The 22,289-nt window shown below is 37.0% G+C and overlaps 1 protein-coding gene across 10 annotated transcripts in view; it reads left to right on the forward strand.

Moving 5' to 3' along the window:
- The window catches only part of LDB2 (LIM domain binding 2), a 249,489-nt gene that overhangs the window by 66,253 nt on the left and 160,947 nt on the right, over positions 1 to 22,289 (forward strand). For all 10 annotated transcript variants that reach the window (XM_071556750.1, XM_071556743.1, XM_071556745.1 and 7 more), the window contains exon 2: positions 10,073 to 10,175. In XM_071556750.1, coding sequence (XP_071412851.1) covers positions 10,073 to 10,175 — 103 coding nt within the window. The remainder of the gene's footprint in view (positions 1 to 10,072; positions 10,176 to 22,289) is intronic.

Raw genomic sequence — 22,289 nt, forward strand, 5'->3', positions numbered from 1 at the left:
TGCAAATGCCAGTTTAGAAAGTTTACTACCCTGTGCTTATCACCATCAAGACTTGTAAACCCTTGTATGTACTGAGAATATGTGAGTGTCTCAAGTACAACCCATCCTCACTTTGTCAAAGCAACCCGGACTCACGATTATTGTTCCTTCATTGATCAGTCTTGGCTGTCACACACCCTGTAATGAGTCTTATGTGCTTCAGGGGGATGGTGCTACACCACAGAAGCAGAGAGCAACTGAGTGATCTGATGGCTACAGAATAACATGTGAGGAATGTCAGTATTTAATATGTTGTCTTGACCCAGGATTTCCTTATATTTCAGATTAATGAGAATGTAGGAACATACATATGAACAATTCTGTCTCTAATTGCGTTTTGTACAGGATTTTTTTTATCCAAATACAGTGTGAGATAAAACACAGGACCTGAGGACCTTTATTTGCAACCATGGCTAGCTGGGGAGTGAAGTTAGGAAGCCAGGCAAATAATCATATCTTCTTCATTTAAAGCATTTCATACTGGCAGAAATCTTTAAACAGTGCTCCAGCTTCTGTCTGCCACTTGGGGCTTTTTCTATGAAACAGCAGGAACCTGGCAGCCTGGAGATCTTTGAGCATTTTGAGCAAAAACTTGAACATCATTTATAGGTTTCTTTGCCAAGACTATAAAAATCTAGACAAAGTAGATACAGTTGTTTCACCCACCTTTTCACTTATTTTTGTCCCTCGCTATGTAAGCTCTCAAAATCTCAACCAGTTTTCTTCTTGACTTTTAAATTCTTGCTAGGTACATAGAATAGGATTTATCTTACCTACCTTTATCCCTATGAAAGTTACATGTCTAGACCGAACCATTCTCTAGGCTCCCTCTACAGACAGCAAAGAGACAGATATCTCCAGAAGGCTTTTTATCTCATACGAATTTAGACAACTGTCTTGGGGTGAAATGAATCCCAACCCTGTTGTCACCCTCCAGCTTTGATTCAGCAAATGTAACGAGTTCCATTTCCATGCTGAGATTTGGACCCTTGTGCAGAGTATTCCAATATCAGATTTCCACTTAATTTAATGGGAAATGAATGCATAAGTATTTTAATTAGCTTTGAAAAATCTCTGCCTTAATGTTTGATTAAGTTTGAATGTACATGTGTTTGTATATTAAAAATGACAAGCAATAATGTAGCTCTATTCTTTTCAAAAACTTGAGCATCTGACAACTGCAGCTGATTAGTGGCTCAAATGGATAGTGCAGATGATACTAACTGTGCTGTAGTGTTGAAAACTGGAACAAGTAGAGAGTAAAATATGAACTTAATAACAATACCTCAGCACTACCTTTTTTTCTTGTCCTTAAGTAGAGTTTAGATTCTGATACACATTTTCCACAAATAATTGTGAATACAGTGACATTGTCAGTTGACAAAAATGGCTGTGATTATGAGTCCTAATAAGTGCAGAATGCATACAGGAATTGCATACCCAGAATGACAGTTACATTATAAAGCCCTTAAATGCAGATGACACATACGATGTACTTGATCTTCTCCACTTCATTCACCTTCCCAAGAAATAAAAGCTCCTTGGTTAGACAGAGTTGTCCATAATTTTGATATTCTCTTACCTGGTTTGCAAACCTTAATAGGAATTCATAATTTTTAGTTGGATCCATAGCTGGATCTCAGCTCAGCAAAGCATATCTCTAATTTTAAAAGTCTCTTGCTGAGTCTTATCAGGAGTTTTCCGGAAGTCTTGTAGGGTGGAGTTGCCTAAGAGTTGTGTAGAATGGTCTGGATTGGAGGGACCTTAACGATTATCTGGTTCCAACCCCCTACAATGAGAAGGACACCTTCCACTAGACCAGGTTGCTCAAAGCCCCATCCAGCTGGGCCTTGGACACTCCCAAGGATGGGATATCCACAGCTTCTCTTGGACACATGTTCCAGTGTCTCCTCACCCTTGGAGATATTAGGACTTTCTTCCTAATGTTGAATCTAAACCTGCTCTCTTTCAGTTCAGAGCTATCACCCCTAGTCCTATCACTACATGTCCTTATAAATAATGCCTTTAAGGCTTTCTTTGTATATAAAGATATATAAAGACATATATCTCTTCACCTATATGTCTTTTCAACCCATATAATGTCTTTTATGATAAAATCAACTCTTCATTGCTGCATTACTTAGCCCTGCCACCATTTGATACTTCTCCAAGAAGCTGGAATGGAGGTGGAAGTGTGGTTTGTCATATCTATGTTTCCCTTTCCTACCTGGATCACTAGGCTTTTGAGAATAAGGCACAAGAGATAAAAGTATGTTTTTTAACACAGCTGAAGAGCTGTTTCTTACCTCTCAAAGTAGTCTGTTAGATCATAATTTAGATTGTAGTTATTCAGAAGCAGGGACCTCTGAAGGTTCCAGCTTTGTACTTGTCTCTAGTACACATGGTGCTTTCGTGAGATTTCAGTGATCAAAGAAATGGTGGGAGTCCAGTGTGAAATTGAGGTATCAAAGACTGTCTTCATCATGTTCCAATGTAGTATTTAAATGCTGTCAGTAATAATTTTACTTTCACTGTAATAACTGATAAAGGGATTTGTATTCACTACATTTTACAGCCTTGGGAGTTGGTGCAGTTGGGTAGATAGATCTAGAGAGGCTCACTTACTAATATTGCTGGGAATATGTTTTTTTCTTCTGTGCCCTAGTGACACATAATGTTTGATGCTCTATATTCACTCATGGCAATACTAGTTATTGCCTTTTCATTCGGATAGATGGCATAGTAGCTTCCATTTACTCATAAAGATGGAAGTAAACAAGGTAAAAAAGAAACCAGGTCAAAATGTCAGAATAAAATAAGAACATTTGTATGGCTGACGGTAGTACAGTAGATAATAGACACACTTAATATTCCATCTCTATAAACCATTCTCAAAGGCAGAGGCTGTGGGGTATTCAGTGGCAGAATAGAGAAATGTAACTGTGATTCATTTTTGATAAACACAAAACTCAGGTCTGTGATTTGTCTGCAATGATCATGGATTGAGAATACTGCTAAGAAAATCTATTACTCTTCCCAGCCAGCTAGAGACATCCTCAAGCCTATTGAAAAGAGGGCTCAAATTTAAAACAATTTTGAATGTGGATTTAGTATGCACTGTATGTATAGCAAGTCCTAACAGATACTATGCTATGGGTGGAAGTGTCTGTTTCTGTTAAAAACTGCACATGATTTAGTTAATAATGCCCAGTCTTTTTTGTTCTCACAGCCAGAATATAGGTCTTATCCATAGAGACCAAGTGAAATCTTACCCTCTGTATTTAAAAAGGACAAAAGAGAATCTTCTGCTGGTCATTGAGAGTGGTGAAATACCGAGGCTGATGCCTTGTTGGCGATAAGGAATTGGCAGAGGAGTGTGTCTTGAGCCCAGCTTCATTGCTCTTTTTCCCCCCCTTCTTTCTCCTCTCCATTCTTGTGCACAAGTTCCATGAGTGGAAATAATGAATTCAAATTAAAGAAGCAGGTGAAATGACACATTCCATAAGTTAACTCTTTCTGCTCTGTACTGCTTGCAAAGCAGTATTAAACTCTGCAATCTCCTGTCTGCTGTAGGTAAATGGTGCAACATGCACAGAGTGGGTATTGAAGAAGTCTTTTTTCTGTCCACACGCTACAGTAAAATTTAAAGACTGACAAATAATAGCTTTGAGACCAGGCATTCTTCTTTGATTCTGTTATTAGACTGAACCATGTATCTCTCCGTCTTATCCTTTCCTGACAAGTTAAGTTGTAAATCTCTGTCATTTTAAGGACTACAATTTTAAAAGGATATCCAAGTTGTTATATATGTAGCATCTGTGTAGATGGAAAAATTGTGTGGCTTAGATGTAGTGGAATAACTGTACTTCCATAGCTGTGTGTAGACTGCTCTTGCTATTTGCCAGCCTAGTGAGTATTTGCCACAACTACTCCAAAAAAAAGTTCTCTAATTTGGGTATATGTTAGTTGCCAAATAACAAGGAATAGGTCAACCATCCATCTGAACATAAGAAAAATATTTATTGTTCTTATTTCAGTGTCAGCATATTTCAGTTAATCTGAGCTCCTGGTAGAATTTTTCAGTGTGAACTTGCTATTTGAGAATCTAATCTAAAAAAAGTATATCTGCAAAGCTAAGTTGTATGGCCAGTGTCATTACAGCATAATGGTTTTGCTGTAGTAATGATTCCCACATGCCTGGGTTGAGAGTACATCAAGAAATGGCATAAATCAGTGTATATTTTGCAAAGTATCTCTCTTTTTCTGATTTTTCCCTCCCATTTTTATCTTAAATAAAATAATTAATGTTCGATTTTCACAGTTCCCCATTCAGAAAATGAGCTGTTACCCCCCAGTATTTTGTTGCCTTATAGTGTAATGGTTTATAGGCAATAAAACCTAAGAAATTCCAGTGAATGTGTAAGAGTAACTCCCTGTTATGAGCTTTTCCCTGAAATTCCATGGGATTCTTAAACTTATGCCAGATTTACATAAGAAGCAGAGACGTTGCCCCCATTTTGCACCCCCGTCAATCTCTCTGAGGAGATATTGTTGTGGGGATCTGTTGCATGACTATATTGTGCCTTTTCAATAAAACAGAAACTCAGTGTTGTTTCTTTACTGTACAAATGAAGATAAGTTCCTAAGCGGAATGTAAACAATAATTTAATTAATTATTAAGTAAGCTGAAGAAACTGATATGTGTTGGGCAGTGAGCAGAGCTTTGGCAGGAAGTTGCAAGTATATAATGGAACAAAAAACTACTTATGACCAAAGCCAAGTCTTAAAATCTTTCAGCCAGTTTTACTACACATTGTTTGAGAGATGGAATCCAGCCACACTGGTGAGTCAAATAAAAGCAAGCAATACCATTAAAACTGTGAATATGTGTGAAATAACAAATGGAAGAAATAGAGTTGGGCATTTCTGGAAGCAGGAGGGGAGACAGAGATTCTGTAAGATACCACTAGCTGCAAGATTAAAGGCATATTTAATTCTATGTAAAGCATGCTTTATGTTTGAGATAAAATAAAATAGATAGAATGAAAAATGCAGAAGTGATGGGAGTGGTCCTTACAACCCAGCCCTGAGCAAAAGATACTGGGAATATAAGATAGGTGTGCATCTTCTTGTACCTATAAAACAGACATTTGACATGTGGGTTTCTCACCTACATATATATGAGCATTCCACTCTTTCACTCTGTTCACAGTGTTTCCAAGAAAATCAATATAAGACTCATAATAGCTGTATTCCATATAGAATTTATATAAATAGCAACTCTCCCCCACTCCCCATGCCAGATTATAAAACCATTGTGCTTTGCAGGGCCAGATCTGAAGATCAGCACTCAAATGTCCAAATGTATAAAATTAAGATACACAGATCTCTATTAATTTGTTACTCCTGTGAAATTTATATCCGAATCTTAAATATGTTAGGTAGAAACAAGATGGATCTAATTTAAAACTAATGGGGAAAATTATTGGTTTCTTGTATTCATACATTTTATTTTTAATGGCCTGTGTTCTCTGAGTATAGACTTTAATGTCTGAAGTTTTATTCTTTATACTTGTGAGTTTTTTAATTTGTAATGGCTGCGGAGTTTTTACAGGTGTAAAAACCTGTAATTTAATGGCAAAATCTTATCTTGAACTGCGTTTTAAAAACTCAAGTATAGTTTAATTTGCTGGGAACAGGATGGGGGGAGGAATGCCATTCTTTCCTTGGGGAGACAGCAGTTTCCTTGTGCAGTGTTAACTTGAAAGAATATGAGACACATGTACGTTGCCAACAGGAGTGTGGACATATAGAGTTCTGAAAATAGTAAGTGTCAATAGGGAAGAGTTGCAGGTTCCAGAAGAAAAATGTAAACTCCCAAGGGCACTATCTCTTTTTATTTTTACCTTGTCCAATGCCAAGGTTGATGTTTAAAATTCAGTTTTTCCCTGAAAAGTGATTATACAAAAAAAAAACCCAACCAAAAAAGTCTGGTTTCAAAACAGATGTGTTTCCTGTCTGTTTTCAGGATCACATTTATTTGTTTCCATACCTCTATTTTAATATACTGTTTACACCTGTTACACATATGCAACCAAAATCAATGTGAGGGAGAAACAAAAAATCAGCTTGTCACTGAGGATGAGCCGTGGAGCTGCTGTAAAGGGTGGCTCTGCTGGAAGCTCATAGGCAGCAGGATCTCTTTATCCACCCTTCTTGGGAACACAGCAGCCATTCTCTGTAGCTCTTTCCCCTCTGCAAAGCACTAGCCTGGAAATCTGTAACAGGGGATTAAATCACTTAACCAGTGATGGCAAGCAAACTGAGCCAATTATTACTTCTTCCATCCTTGTTAGCCACCAAGTGCTCACTCTTTATAGCAATCTTTTCATATGGTTGAAGTCTGTAATCACATTCCCTGTAAGCTTCTTCTGTCTTGTACAAAATACAGATAGATCCTTCTGCCTTGTTTCCTCTGAATCTTTTGAGGTTGATTTGCTTGTGTTTGCATGTGTCTTTAAGCTCATTGATTCCTGTGGTTCTCAGCTAAATTCTTTAAGAGTGAGCAGCCCAGAGCTAGTGACAGTACTCCAGAACAGGACAGACTATTTCAGTTGAAGCCTTTCCAGAAATATGTTTGCTGGAGTGGAAGGCCATTGTATCTAAGACATTTCCCTTATTAGAAAGAGCAACAGATTACCGACATGTTTGCTTTATGGTCTGGACTATTTTCTACAGTACTGCTTAGCCAGTTATTCCCCATTTTTTTTTGTGCTTTTGTCACCTCACTTTAGTGAATTTCCTCTTCATTTCAAATAATTTCTCCAATCTATCAAAATTGATTTGACTTCCAATTCTGTCTTGCAAGGTATCTGAATCCTCTGAAGTGTGGTTTCATGTACTGACTTTTTACATGAATTCCATTCTGCCTTCCAAGTCATTAAACAAAAATAAAGGAATTTGGAGAAAATGCCATAGTCTCAGTTGGCCTCATATTCCAGTTGCCAGGTCTATTTTGGTTCAGCAATCACCATCACAGACAAGCAGAAAAGTCTCATTTAGCTTGCAGACTCTTAATCATGTAAGTCTGTAAGGTGTAAAGAAGAACCCAGCTTGACTCTCAGATCACACAGTGAACATACGGGACTGTTAGATGGAGGGGAGAAAAGAGCATAATTGTACTTAAAATCTGATTCCATTTGCCAAAGAAATCAGTCAGGAAAAAATATTGAAACCCTAGGATTCCATTTACTTGGAGACCCTATTCAGAGTTGAGCCATGCTTCAAATTACAAGTAATACCAGGGGTGGAGGGGATCAGAGGGAACAATGACAGTTGTAGCAGAAGACATTTTGCTGCTTGGGTAGCCTGGCTACAGCAGCATGGCATCTTAACTTCTGACCCAACTTGTTGACTGTCTCTGCCCTCTTCTCTCTTGTGACCAATTCCTTAAGTGTATTTTCATACAAAATATTTTTAAAGTATTAATATTTTTTTGTTATGTTTAGGCCATTATTTCAATGTTTTAGCGTGTGACTGCAGTATGTGAAAGGGAGGTTGCCATGGTAATTTCTCATTATTGTTGAATAGAAAAATAATTACTCTGGCAAAATCCCCCGTAACCTGTCAAAGCATAAGTTAAAGATGCCTGAGGGCAGCCTTGCCTTCACCATCCCCTATTTGGAAAAAAAAAAAAAAGTGGGGTGAGGAGTTTTTTTTTAATATCTGGATCATTTTTCAGCTCAGCTGGGGTCACCTCATTTGGTTTTGTTCACATTTGGCTGTGAGAGTAGTTGGCCCACCTGTGACAAGGGTGGAGCAAAGAATAAATCAACAGAGCGTATCCAAGCTTGACAGGATTTATATATATTTTTTAAGGTTTGATTTTCTTTCTGGGGTGGGGTGTTGCATTTTATATTTTTCCTTCTTTCTGACATAAAATATTCAAAACTTGAGATAAAGACCTTGGGCAGTATTCAAACCCTGATAGAGCCTGGATATTTCATCTGTCTAGGGTGGGAATCCACAATAATTCCATGTCCACATTTTTCTTCCTTTCAAGACTTCTTGGAAGCCTGAAGGAGTGCAAATATGTGTGGTTTTGAGGTGAGGCCCTGCACTTTCCTTGCTCTTCTCTGTCTTTCCCATGTGCATTTACATTCCGGCTATGCGATGCTCCCCTTTTATTCCCATGTCACTGGATGCTGTATGAGCAGCTCCAGTGATACCCAGCTACTCAGTTAACAAGAACTGCAAAAGTGGTATGTGACATTGCTTAAATCCTTCCCTCCCTTCTTCCTTCCCTAGTACATGTCCAAAAGATTATGATTAAACGGTACCGAGCCTCTCTTTTGCCATTACTTGTTGGACAATACACTCTTGTATGGGATTATAATGTAACTCACCAGGGTGTGCTGAGGGAAGAGTCCGTGTGCAGAGGTGTGTTGAACACCTGTGTATATATTTCATACTTATTATTGTGGCTACTGGCTACTCAACACAGTAGTATTTGCACGTGGTGACACTCATCAGGTTTACACCAGGAAAGAGCAGACACTTTGGCTCAAATGTGGGGACAGCTTTGATACCCCTGTGTGTGACTGAACCACAGGTCCATGTGGTCCTGTCACTGCAAGGTGGGATGAGCCTTGGCCAGGAAAATGTGTTACAGGCTCTGACCCAGTCAAGAAGTCTCTCTGGGGTCACTGGTAGGACCCAGATTCCTAAAACCTGTCCTTACCGTTTCTCCATTGTATGCTTGACAAAAATCAAAGCAAAGCTGTGAGGCATGAAAGATACCTTGCACAGCGTTTTGGAATGAAATCCAACAGTAACACCATGAGGAAATACAGCAGCAGAACTAAAACTCCCAGATAGTTATTTCTTTGCATATGTAGATATGATGACTGTGATAGATGCAATTTTCTCCTAAACTGGCATTTTATATCAGGGGTTTTTTTCCTGTGAAGACAACAAATTTTTTGTAGCTTAGATCTATAATGCTCAGGCATTAAAAGGTGCTCAATGCTCACTGTGCTGAGTGAACCTGGCCTTGCACACGAGGGCATCTCCACAAGTGTATTTCCGGCTTTGTTGCTGATTCTGTGTGCTGCAAGTGATTTAAGTGTCAAGGGCCTCAAAGGGGAAGAAGAGACTCTACCAAAAATTTCTAAACCAGCTATTAACTATATCCACAGCTTTTGAATGAAACATTTGGTAGATTTTGTGTTTTCTGATTTTTTTGAAAAACCTTGCAAGCTGGACCACTTGGTTGGTTGCTAGACATTGAAGTTTGGGTGGCTGTTATTGATCATTAAGATCTGAAAATGCCTGGTTCAAAGCCAAGAAACCACCTGTGGTGGTGTATTGGTGTATGCTTTACATTGTACACTATATTAAATAATTGTCATGTTCCAGCTATGTGTAATACTTTAAGTCTAAGTATACACAGGTCATCTTAACATATCATTTTCACCTCATGTATAACACTTAAAATTAAAGTTTTCTTACAATTACATTTAAGTAACTAGCTGGTATTTGACCTGCAGTAGCATTGTAGTGAAATGACCATTATATTTAGTTTCTAAATAACTTTGTTGTCAGCTCATGCTGATGATCACGTTATGTAGCATTGTAGAATTAAGTACTGAGGTTTTTTCATTACTAGGACCAAGCACTTGAGACACATAGCCCAGAAATTAAGAGAAAAATCATGGTTGCCTTATTTGCTACTGATTTATAAAACTATATTTAACATTTGAATAAAAAATATTTATGGAAATGAAAGGTTTTACATATTCAGTGTACTTGATAAAATGAGTTTCTTTTATAATAAATTAAGCACTTTATTTTTTTTCTTAAATTAGAAATAGAACAAATAGGCAAATTAGTTTGAAATATCATATAGACATCTGTACCCCAAAACCATAGGTGAAGAATCCAAACTAAGTGTGATCTTGTTGAATTTTTTTTAGAACATATGAACATATATTCATTTTGCCTCCTGTTAAGTGAATGATCTGTTGCTTCCTAGGATAGTGACAACCTCTGGTGGGATGCCTTTGCAACTGAATTTTTTGAAGATGATGCAACTTTAACCCTTTCATTTTGTTTGGAAGATGGACCAAAGCGATACAGTAAGAAATGCTTATTTTTTTTTCTAATATTAAGTCTGAGTTTCTAAACACAGTTTATCTGTACAGGACAGATGCAACCCTGGCAATGACAAAGTCACTTGTGTGTATTCAGTGACTTTTAAGTTCCATTAAAAATTGCATGAATTGGGAATCCATTTTTTTTTTGTGGAATTCTCTGAATTTTATTGCATGAAAATAAATTATTTTCTATCAGACCAAAGCAAATAGTAAAATACTGTCTAGAATTTTTAAAATAAATATGCCTTGTGGCTATTCTTGTACACTCTGTTAATTTGTTTTCTGCAAACATTCAAGTGTTGAGTCTTGTGGGCAAAATTGTTCACAGAGAGGAAACTTTGTAGCAAAGTTCAGTGTTGTTGCTGGAAGGGCTTCCAAATTTGAACATGGATCAGAAAAACAACAGATCCAAAGCTATATCCTTGCTAATGTAGACAAGTATTATTCCATCAGCTGTGTGGATCTGTGCTGCTTGCACACATTAAGGACCTGCCTTAGATATTGTCTAAACAGCAGTGGAAGTCTAGAACACTCTCAGTCAAGCACTAAATGAAAGCTTGAATAGAAGTGAAGCAGTGAATTAATCTGATGGCATTGGTATCCATTGCCTGCATAAACTGAGCAGCAAAAAGGATAAAATTCATAGAACAAATTGTTTGAAGTGAATAATTCACTCAGCTTTAGTACTAAGCAACAGAGAGAGAAGTAAACATTGGAAAAACTGCATTGCCAATTGTTTCACTCCATTCAGAGTGACCTACGCTTTATGGTGACAGCTTGTGTGCTCTCTATTTAATGTTCTGAATCTTGCGAGATTCTTCTTTTTTGTGAGGGTGACTGATTGTCAGCGTATCACTCACATACTTCTAATTCCTTTTATCAATTATCTCAGGTATTTATTTGACAAGTGTTACCTTCTCCCAGAGAAAAAAATAGCAGCCACTTTGAAAGCATGTTCTGGGATTAGTGTTGACAGAATTACAGTTTCTTGCCTTTCAAAGCAAGTGATAACTCTGTAAAGGTCCTCAAATTACAGCCTATAGCAACGTTGGTAACAGCTGATCTGTCCTGATTAGGTTGAGTTAACTTGTCAGATATCAGATTTGCTAGTTGTGTTATCAGTCCAGAAGGCACAGATACATCAGCAAAAAAGCAATTAATGTCCAGTTGCATCAGAGGGAGTTGTGATTCTGGAAAACAGTGCTGCATATGAAAGAATTTGTCAAAATGTAAAATATTCCTGTTGTCACAAATGCTTGATAATGGTTGTACTGTCTGTAACTGGGACAGTTTGGTACAGAACAATGCTATAATTCTTACCATTGTTGCTGATAAGCATGACTGAAAGACCAAATTACTGTAGGCATGTTTTTAAAAGTGACCAGTACATGGGATTTTTCCTCTAGTTTTAATTTCCGACTGCTGCACACACTGTTGTTGCTTTTGGTGTTGTTATTCTCACCATCTGAAATTCAGGGTCCTCATTTAGGGCCCTTTGCTGGTCATTCATATTTCCTTTTGTTCATTAGTAAATATTTATGTAATTCTGAACTACAATATTAGTGATTCTTTTTGACACTAGCAGTATTACTGTTCAGTGATACTCTAGAGCATGCTTGTGCAGTTTGAATCTGAGACTTCTGTTGTCCTCTGAGAAGGCTTGAGAGCAGCCTTTGGGGGTGCTGTGCTGTCCAAGTCCCTGCCTGGGGACACATTCAGCGTTGCTTGGGGAGGGTGCAGAGTGGAGGTTTTATGTTAAGAATAGCTCTCTCTTCCTAGCAGGAAAGTTTGTGTCCAAAACCATGTCCAGGATATGAGAACAGAGTATTTTGCTCCCCTCTGAGTACAAACAGCAGAAAATCACTTCACCTGTAGCAGGTCCTCAGTGGTCATAGAGACCTGACTGAGGTCTCTGTTTTAACTGCCCATTATACTTTTATGGCTGCTCTTGACGTTTCCCAAAGACCATAATGTCACCCAGCACCTTTATTCCTAGTAACTTGTGAAGTTGTTGGTTGGGGGCTGCGGAATTCTGTTTGGTGAGCCAGAGTATCCTGAGTGGTTGCAGCACCAAGCGTGGAGTTATGACAGAGGTGAAACAAAAGTGCATGGTCTTCATGCCTGCTGTCCCCAGCAAGACCACTGCCTCCTTGCCCAGTGTGCATGCTCTTCAGTATGTAGTGGGCATTAAAAACATTGGAGCTGACAGTGAGGGAAGAGGAAAGATAAATTGTTTCTTTTTACTCTTGCAGGCACAGACAATAATGGGGGCAACCAAGATCAGGCCTAGGAAGAGGGAAATAGACATCCTTTGAGAAGTTGTCTATAGTGTTGAAAGTGATGGAAGATTGCCTTTTCTCCAGGATTCAGCTCAAAATTGCCCACCTTGGTCTTGCTTCAACCTGTGAGAGATTTGCTTACATCTCTGACATTGGTTGTGGCCGCCACCTCATTTAACTTCCTTTGCGTAATGGTTTCCCTCTATTGGGAACTAAAATATTCTTTACTGGAGCAAACAACTTCCATAAAAAGTCTTGTATGTGTGCATATGTGGAGAGGATAAATAGTTTTTCTCTGTAAGTGGCCATGGTTTTTCTCTGTATTACGGCAATTCCCAGTCCTTTTCCTTCCTGTTTCTCAAGGGCTATCCAGATCTTGCCATAAGCCCCGAGATGTGAAGGAGCACAGTTTTATGCCCCAGGTTCCTTCTTCAAAGCCCCTCAAGACAGTTGTTGGGAGGCTGCTGGGAACTTGCATATTCTCTTCTGCTCTTCTCTGATCTTGATTGCAGTTCCCAAACCCCTTTAAAGGGCTTCTTTCCCAGGCTTGCTCTAAACTTTTCCTTTCTATGAGTTTCCTTTCTCTGCCTTCTGCTCTTATCTGAACAGTTCAACCCCACAGCCAACGCAATTGTTCAGAGCATATGAATCAGGCCTGTAAGACATTGTTTGTGTAAATATTAGAAGATTTTAAAAAAATGTTATTTTTCTTGCCTTCCATTTTTTTAGACTTTTAATGTACAGTTCTATCCAAGGAACTGTAAGAGTTGTAAACTCGCTTTTTTTCCCCCTTGTCTCAGAAAACTGCATTGCTTATATAATTTCGTGGCCCAAAACTGAAGCTTTTTGGAAAGCACCAAATACTTTTAGGTCTGCCATTGATATTGCCATGTTTTACAGCACTCCACTCTATACTGAGAATAGCAGTTTTCTTCCCTTTGCTGCTTTCACTATTTCTCCTCACCTGCCAGCTCTGGGCTTCTTTAATTTGTAGGGGAAAATAGATAAGGGTCAAAATGGGGACTTTAAGTCACTGAGTTATGTTTACTTTGCTTTGCATAACACAGCACTATATACTGATATTTGAGCTCACTTTAAATGTAGCTGTATATCTGTATGGCACAGCATGTAAAGATACTTATTATGCCTTGGAAAGAGCAGAGGTTTGTTAGTTCAGTGATTCACCAGTGCCAATTAATTTGATTGCCAAATTTGTTAGACCTAGACCAGTTATCTTTGCAGAACATTATTCTGCCTTGGACAGATGTGCTTTTGAAAGCCCAGCTTAACTTTTTAATGCAGAGATTCTGTGTCAGACCTGAAATAGCTCCTGTGCCTGTCTTTGCAGCCCTTTTTGTCTTTTTTCAGCATTTGATTTCTGTAGATGCAAGAACTTTACCTTCCTCAATTCATTATCCTTGGCACAGCATTCCAGAAAGGATATACTATCTTCTTTCAAACAGCGACTGAAAATGTATGTTTTTCTCCTACTTGCTAAAACCCCTCAGCTATTCTTTTGGTATGTTATTATCTATGAACCCTACTCACATTACTAAATTGTATGTTGAAATTTTAATGAGAAATGCTACAGAAAATGAGGACGTATTTTAATGTAACAAAGGTGTAAATTACATGTTTCTCTAGTCTGGCTTTTTGGCTACCATGAGATGGAGAGAAACCTCACACATTCCAATGCCTAAAGGCAGGAAAAGATTCCCCAAACTAAAGAGATGCTATTTGTTTTTAACTGCACTAAATTGTAGTCAACAGAAACTAAGTAAACTCATGAAGTTCATTCTACAGTGAGAGGAAAATGAAATTTGCTGTAATATATTATACCCTGAATTGTTTGGTCTAGAAGTAAACAGGATTTAAACTAACAAAAAAAAAAAAAAGAAAAAGAAAAAGAAAATAGACCTAATGGAGCAGATTTTTTGTTTCCTTGTTGTGGATAAAACATTCGTTTCCAGTTAAGGAGGCTTCTATCCCTGTAAAAGAGTAAATACTAGACTCTGATCCATTGTTGCCCAGGTTCTTTGTTTCTTAGAGACAAAATATTTCCCGAACAGATAAGAGAAACAAGTTTGATTGACAGCTCTTAGCAGAGTCTCATCAGCTGCTGTGCTGACAGCCTGGTGATGCGCACTCTGCTGATGTGGTAGGGACTGACAGGTGATTGACAGCCCAAGACTGTGGAGACAGGAAAGATGAAGCATGCTCAGTAAGAATAATGTGCAGTGTTTATGCAGCACTGCAGAGAATAGGAGCTAGAAAGTTAACTCTTTCAGTGCAAAGTGCCACTGTAATGCATAACGGATGCAGTTGCCACTGTACAGAAAATTACAGCTTGTCTACATTTCTCTTCTGTTCACTAAATGCTTTCTGTCCATGGAGAAGGTATATACTGTGAGGAAGCAAAAGCATAAGCTATCACATTTGTAGCTGTAAAAAAATTTCATGTGTGGTAGGTATGATGGAGTCCTCAAAATGGATTTATTTAAGCCTATAGATGTAGAATATTTTGAATGTTACAGGCACTTTTTATAGGCTTTCGTCACACAATTTTATATGGCACTGCATAATGTTACACAGTAGAAATTTCAGAAGAAATTATTTGAGCTTTTTTGCTCTCCCTATCCCTTGGAAAATATAGCGATTTTAGTTTTATTGTTGCTCTGAATCTAAGCTGATAATTGAATATGTACTTTGTGTTATAATTTCTACTGCAGTTTCTATTTGAAATGTACAATATAACTATACCATGCTTTGCATTTTATGCCCTTTTTGTTCATTTTCTCTATGTGGTTCATGAACCCTACTTGATTTTTCTTAATTTCTTGAGTTATATATCTATCTATATATCTATATATCTATATATCTATCTATAGATAGAGATAGATAGATAGATAGATAGATAGATAGATAGATAGATAGATAGATAGATAGATAGATAGATAGAGGTAGGGTTTTCTGGGAAATAGTTTCAGAGAACAGGGAACTTTGAGCCAAGTGGTAAAATCATCAGCTTTAAAGTGTTTACCTAAGTTATTCTGTGTACCTTTAGAATATATTACATAGGTTTATCTTAGATTTTACTACAGATGATTTAATTAATACACAGTAAGTGAACTGCAATAGATTGATTCTGCCTTTGTCTCTGTTTGTAACCTGTGCAATACAGGTAACTTTATAGCTCTTTGTTGAAAAACTTTTACAGGGATTAATGGGGGGAAGCTACATCTAGTGGGTATTTCTTATAGGCAGGGCACATAGTTTAGGAATAAACAGGGAAAGTTAACCACACATTACCCACCTGCATAACTACTGTCAAAGAGAGTGTTTTGAGAGGCGAGCATGCTACATAATCACCCCAGGTTTTTATAAAACTGTTGTCTGGCTTCTCTCATGTAACTCTTAGAGAGAAAATGAAATTTGCCAAGAGAAACAGATTGCAGTATTTCCAGGAACGTGTTCTTTCCTTTTCCCTTTCTTTTTTCCCCCCAAGGAATCTCAGTCATTAAACATGATTTGAGCATTCAGGTACAACACAGTAAATTGGCCATGCTTAGTAAGTGAGATACATTATTTTGTGTGACTCTCTGGTCATCTTTATATACCACTCTTCTAGTTTTGTGGTGTTTTTTTCATAGTTTCTGGACAATACTTTTGAACTTAATTTCAGAACATAGATGAAAATGTCATTAAAATCAGGTCTAAGAGTTCCACAAGAGCCTGGATAACCACTAGCCCCTCCACCCTCCAGCTAATGGTTTCTAATTAACAATTACTTTCTCAAGCTGATGTTTTAAAGTCTTCTCCATCCATTTACATATGATCTATTAAAACTGTATATTAATAAATTTTAGTAAGAATATAAGAAACACACAAGTAAGTCAAATGCTTTACAGGTGTCTAAGTGCATTACACCCATGCACTTATCTTTATCACCCAAACTTTTGTAAGCTCATCAAAGAATAAAATGAGATTTGTTTGACAAGACCTATTTTACATAAACCCATATTGACTGGCATTAATTACATCCCTTTCACTTCAATCTTTGTCAGCTAAATCCTGTATAATTTTTTCACTATTTTGTCTGTATTGATCTCAAGAAAGTATATTGTTATGCAGTTCTCTCGCTGTATAGTATCTCTTCTTAAATACCAGCACAACAGTAGTGGTTTTTTTAAATTCCCTCAGAAGGGCTTGGTTTGGTTTTTTAATTATTATTTTGTAACACCAGATATAAATGTGCAAAAAAATTCTTAGCACTGCTAATTTCAAAACATTTACTTCTCACAGATAATATTTAAGAACCACCTTAGCCGCTGATGGACTGAAGGTGCTTTTCACTCAAGATTAACATTCTCTCCAAAATTAGAACAAAAGAGCTTCTCATATATTGATGTTGACTGTTTTTCAAAATTAAATTAAGTTTTTAATAAAAATCAACTTCTTATTTTTGCTAACTTACACAGATACAGATTTTTCACTGCCAACTTCAGTATCTCATTCTGATATTTTGTATATTCTATAATTTGTTTTTTACAGAACATTTTCCCCTTTTTTATCTTTGTTCTTACTTTCTATAGTCATCATCATTATCAGAATTTTTTTACCTTCTAAACATTGTCTTCATTTTTCTACTAACTTTTTCGCCAAGTTGTTTTCTTTCTCACATTATAGTTGCATCTTTTGGATTTTAACAAGTCTCTTTAACAGTCTTAGTTTTCATGCATAGTTTTTCTCCCTATTTTCTCCAGTCATTTGAGCTTGGTGAATCTAGTATTCTGAAGCACCAGCTGTATCTCTCCTACTGACTGGGATTGCCTTTTCTTTGTCTGCACTGAATGCATGTTTTGGATGGCACTTGTACAGGAACATGTGGTCTTATTGGAGGGTGTCCAGGGGAAAGGAAAAGTCTTGAAATAAGATTTACTAAGAAAAATGAAAGAATTTGAGTTGGTTAGTCTACAGTCTACATGGCAAAAAGGAGAGGGGGAAATGGGACATAATAACAAGACATGTCAAGGAAAGGCATATGGTCTTTTTCCATATCCATGATGAGCAGGAGAAGGCATGCTGGCCTTAAATTGCATTTTAAAAAAAAGTACATTGAGAGGTTAGTTCCTACCAATAAGAAAAATCAAGTGCTTGAACGGATTCCTTGGGGAGGCTGCGGAGCTTCCCCCAGTCAAGGGTCTGACTTTCACCTTTGATTTGCTGACATCACTGGTCCCAAACCAAGTGCCACCTTTCAGCCCACTGTTCAGTTCAGTCTTAGCCACCATAACCAGATCTGGAACAATTTTCTCATTTTGGATGCTAAAGTTTTTGTGATTAAAAACACCCTACTATTTCTAATCTTTTAGTAATAGAAATAATGTTTTTTTCTAATACTGCTGACTATGCAAGACTTTACACTTGAATATTCCTCCAATTCCCTTCAGAAAAAGCATCTATTTTTTTCTCCATGGTACTGACAGGTGTTGAAGAAATAATTCCTTCTAGTTCCTGATTTGAGATTAGCATATATGAATTAGACCTTCATCTCTGCCAACTGTAGTCTTGTTAGCAAGCATAATGTTCCAGCACCTCTGAGTTATCTATACCTTTAAAATACACAAAAGACTGTTTACTGTAAAGTGCTATCCATGTGCAATGTGTTTGTTCATATGTACACACTGCCTCAGTTAGGTACTCTGTGGAGAGGTTTATCATGAGGTCTGTTCTATCAACTCCTTTATATCTTACAAATAATGCAATTTCAGATATCCTTGTCTTGTAACTGAGCATGTTATACAAATCAATGCTGGAGACCCTATGTCTGTAAAGTGGTACCTGGAAAAGGGCTACTAATGTACTAAGGGCTACTAACTCCTAATGTGAATATTGCACAATTTTATGGAGTCTCTAATTGCAATGGCACACTGAAATCCCAGTCAACCAGATTGGTTCTGCTGCTGTATAAACAGATTAAGTGATAAGCCCTCTTTGGGAGAAATAATATAATAGGACATGATACATTATAGGAGTCTAGGGTCCATTCAAGAGAGCAGAAAGAATACAGGCAAAATTAACATGAAGGAATCAAAGGCTTTACCCCTGCCCAATACAAATAACATCTTTGTTGTAGTTGGCTTTTGTTCATCCATTTGGTCCAAATTATGCAGCATTCATTTCTTTCTCTCTGCAGGAGGTGATGTTAATAAAATTCTGGAAACTAGTGCAAAGTAATGGAAATCAATATCTTTTTACATCAAAATATTAAACAATTTTTCACTATTGTAAACTCAGGTTAAAAAATTTCTTTACTTTTTGTGGGCATAGTGTAATGGCAATTGTGAAGAATTGGTCAAGACTTCTGTTTTGCTCAATAACTATGTTTGGCTTCAAATAATGCTAGTGCATTAAACTTTTTTTTCATTGCCGTACTAGAGGTATTTAATTTTTTTCTATGACATTGAAAATATTCAGTGGTTATTGCTTCAGCTTCTAAAATTATCAGATGACTTTTAAGATGACTAGTTAATATATGTTATGTTCTAGCAGAAAAATGTTCTAAAATAGTTATGGAACTGAGAAAAAATACTCAGATGGAATATTCATGTTTCAGTTAGTAGTGAAGATTTTTTTCCTCTATTTTTCATTTTATTTTCTTTTGTTGCCTTTACATTGTTTCATATTCAGAAGTGAAACACCCCACTTTATGAATTACCTAAGCAATACCATAAAAAAATGAAAGTTTTGTGGCAGAGGATATTTTCATATTGTCATCTTGTTTCTTGACCAAAGAGAGGCATTTTACTAAGTGTAGTAGTTTTATCCACAACTGGTATAAACTATAATACTTCAGAGCACATGGATTGCCTGGAGGTATTAGAAATAAATTTCCTTTTATAGAGCTCTGATTAACTGAACAGTAGGCTGTCAGAATCCCTTTTTGGATCCTCAGGTGTAGGTGAACCAGAACATCATCATAATGGTTCTGGGAACTTTATGTATATTATGAAAATTTTATAATAATTAATAAATTCTGTATTTTGCATTTAAACAGTTCAGATTATGGTATTGGATACTTCATGGCTCTAGCACACTAGCAGGGCAAGGCTTGTAGGTGCAGATGATCTTTTCTAAGCTCAGATAATAAAATATTTGCTGCTCTACCCACAAATTTCATCTCACAGACATATGCACACACAAATACACAAACATGCATCCTAATATAGTGTTGGTTCCATTGCACAAAATATTCATGCTTGTGTTTAATGTAGAAATAAAAATTTAACAAAATTTTTGCATTTTATTTCTGTGATACAGTAGTGCTGTCCCACATGATGCATCTTATTTTTAGGCACTAGGTATTTACCGTAGTGCAATATTTTTAAATGGCTTAGGAGAACACAATATGCAACATCACCAAAAATTATGGAATCTTTATAAAAATACATTTAAACTGGGTCAGCTGCAGCACCATGATTAGTAGAAATAGACCCCAAAGCTGATTCTGGACACTGAGATACTGTTCCCAATTCCATATTGAAAGTTTCCTTGAATTAATGTAGTCATGATTTTTTAAAAAAAAAGTCTGCTGTATATGAGAAGGCTGAGATATTATACAGTGGCTATCATTCTTTATCATATTGAATTCTGCACTCCAAATTATATTACCTTTAAAATGTTGCTGACATTTTGCTGTTCCACCATTCTGATCCATATAAGTTTTATACCATAATATTTTAAGTTCATTCTTGTGCATATAGCAGTGTAAGCAGTACCTTGCATTTCTTGTTTCTTCTCTCCTTATTTTCTCAGAGAAGTGGGTTCTGTGAGATGTTTGTTTAGGATTTTTCAAGACAAATGCACTCAATATATAGATGCTATTAAAATTTTACACTACAGAGGACACTTTATAGGTATATGTATTGGATTTGGAAGAGAATGGTGGAGATTTGTGATATTACTTTGCTTTTGTGGAGTTTAAACTACTCTTCTACTGAATTGCTGGGAATGTCCTGACTTTTGAAGGACAGTGTTCAGTGCCCAGCTCTGCCTGCACAGGAAAAAATGTTCACCTGGGTCCAATGTTCCAAATATGCTCTTCTTCAAGGATCTTGCCTCAAGTAATTGCGAGTGTTGGTAACTTGATTTTATATTGTATGAGAAAGCAAGAGAAGGATTACAGGCTTGCTCTGATACACTGGAGATGGCCTGGGCTGCTGAGGAGGTAGTGCTGCAGCACATGGTGTTACCTGCAACCTTGTGGCATCACTGTGTGGGTCTGTTTCCCTGCTGTCACCCAGCCAAGACACAGGGATCATCAGTCAATAGTCAAGGAAAGTTTATTACTCAAGAAAACTCACATGCGGAGTCGAGGTGTTGTCTCTTCCATACCTCTACTCCAGAATAAATTCCCTAAAGGTAAGAGAGCTCCTTCAGCCAATGGGGCTTGTGCCTTGACTACAGTGTCTTAAAAGTGCTATTCCTTCATTATCAGTGTTACCCATTTCACACTTTTCAACTTCAGACATCTGCTTTTTATCTCTGACTCAGGTTAATCTTAGAAGTTTACCATTTTGGATATAGTGCAGAAATGTGTGCAAAGAAGCACCAGTGGACAGCTCTCTGTTCAACAGCAGCTTTTGAGTCAACATCATCAATGCAGTTCACTGGGTATCTGAAAGTAGATGTTGACCATTTTCTTGTATCTATTAAAAATCCATTACTCCCATCTCCATTTGGCTATGAAAAATGCTTTTATATACACTTTTATCTAGTCCAGAAATATTAGTACACTGTGTAATTCAATTTTATTTTTGTCTTTAATGTCTGAACCTGAATTAATACAGCATTACTTTTCATCCTGATATCAGTCTTGTCCCTTTCATTCAGATCCAAATTCCTTTGTAGTGCATGATTTAATTCATTAAAATGAGGTAAAATGAAACCCTGATCCAGGGAACATTAAACTAGCATATTTTTGGTGACACATGCAATAGCAGCAGTCTGCTGTACAACTCTTTGTGTTTCCCTCCCTTCTTTTAGTTGCTGAGAGATTTTTAAATTTTTTTTTCAGTCTCAGTATACCTCAATATTACCTCTATTTGTTCCTCCCCCACTCCCACCTTTGGCCTTAAGAAAAATCAGTTAATTCATTATGAAATGACATTAGAGAGATTAAAAATACACTTCGCTTTAAGAAAATCAAGTTTGTGGGGTTTTTTAAGCAATTTTGAACTCAAAATAGTTTGGTATTCCCTAACTGTGGATCCGTGCTTTCTTTTGTGGCAAATTTGCTTTGATTTGACAGCTATTTTTGTTTCAAGATTGTATGCACACCAGTTTTTCTGCTGAGGCTTGGCTCTTAGGGACAGTTGCACATGCATGGCTGGCTGTGCATCAAATTCTCTGATCCAAAGGGATGCTCTAGGTCATCATCTTAAAAAAAAAAAAGAGCGGGGGGAGAAAGGAAGAAGAAAAAGGAAAAGGGAAAAGGTCTGGACAAAGAGACTTTGAACCAGGGCATAGCCTTGCACCACGAAAAGGTATATCAAGTTGGAGAACAAAGGAATATCTGTCCTTTCCATCTGTTTCTTTTCGATATATTCAATATTCTGCTTTTCTTCATTATGCACACACAACTAATAGAACTAGTTAAGAGTTTTAAAATGCAAATGAAACAGTAGGTATCTTATGCTGAGTTTAAACTTAGCTTAGTAAAATGTGCACAACCTGTAAAATGAATTATTAAGCGACTTGGGAATTATGATAGGGAGAAGGTTCTTGACTAAATAGAAAAAGTTTGGGCAATACATTC

This window comes from Pithys albifrons, chromosome 5 (genome assembly GCF_047495875.1).
Source record: "Pithys albifrons albifrons isolate INPA30051 chromosome 5, PitAlb_v1, whole genome shotgun sequence".
Lineage (NCBI taxonomy): Eukaryota > Metazoa > Chordata > Aves > Passeriformes > Thamnophilidae > Pithys > Pithys albifrons.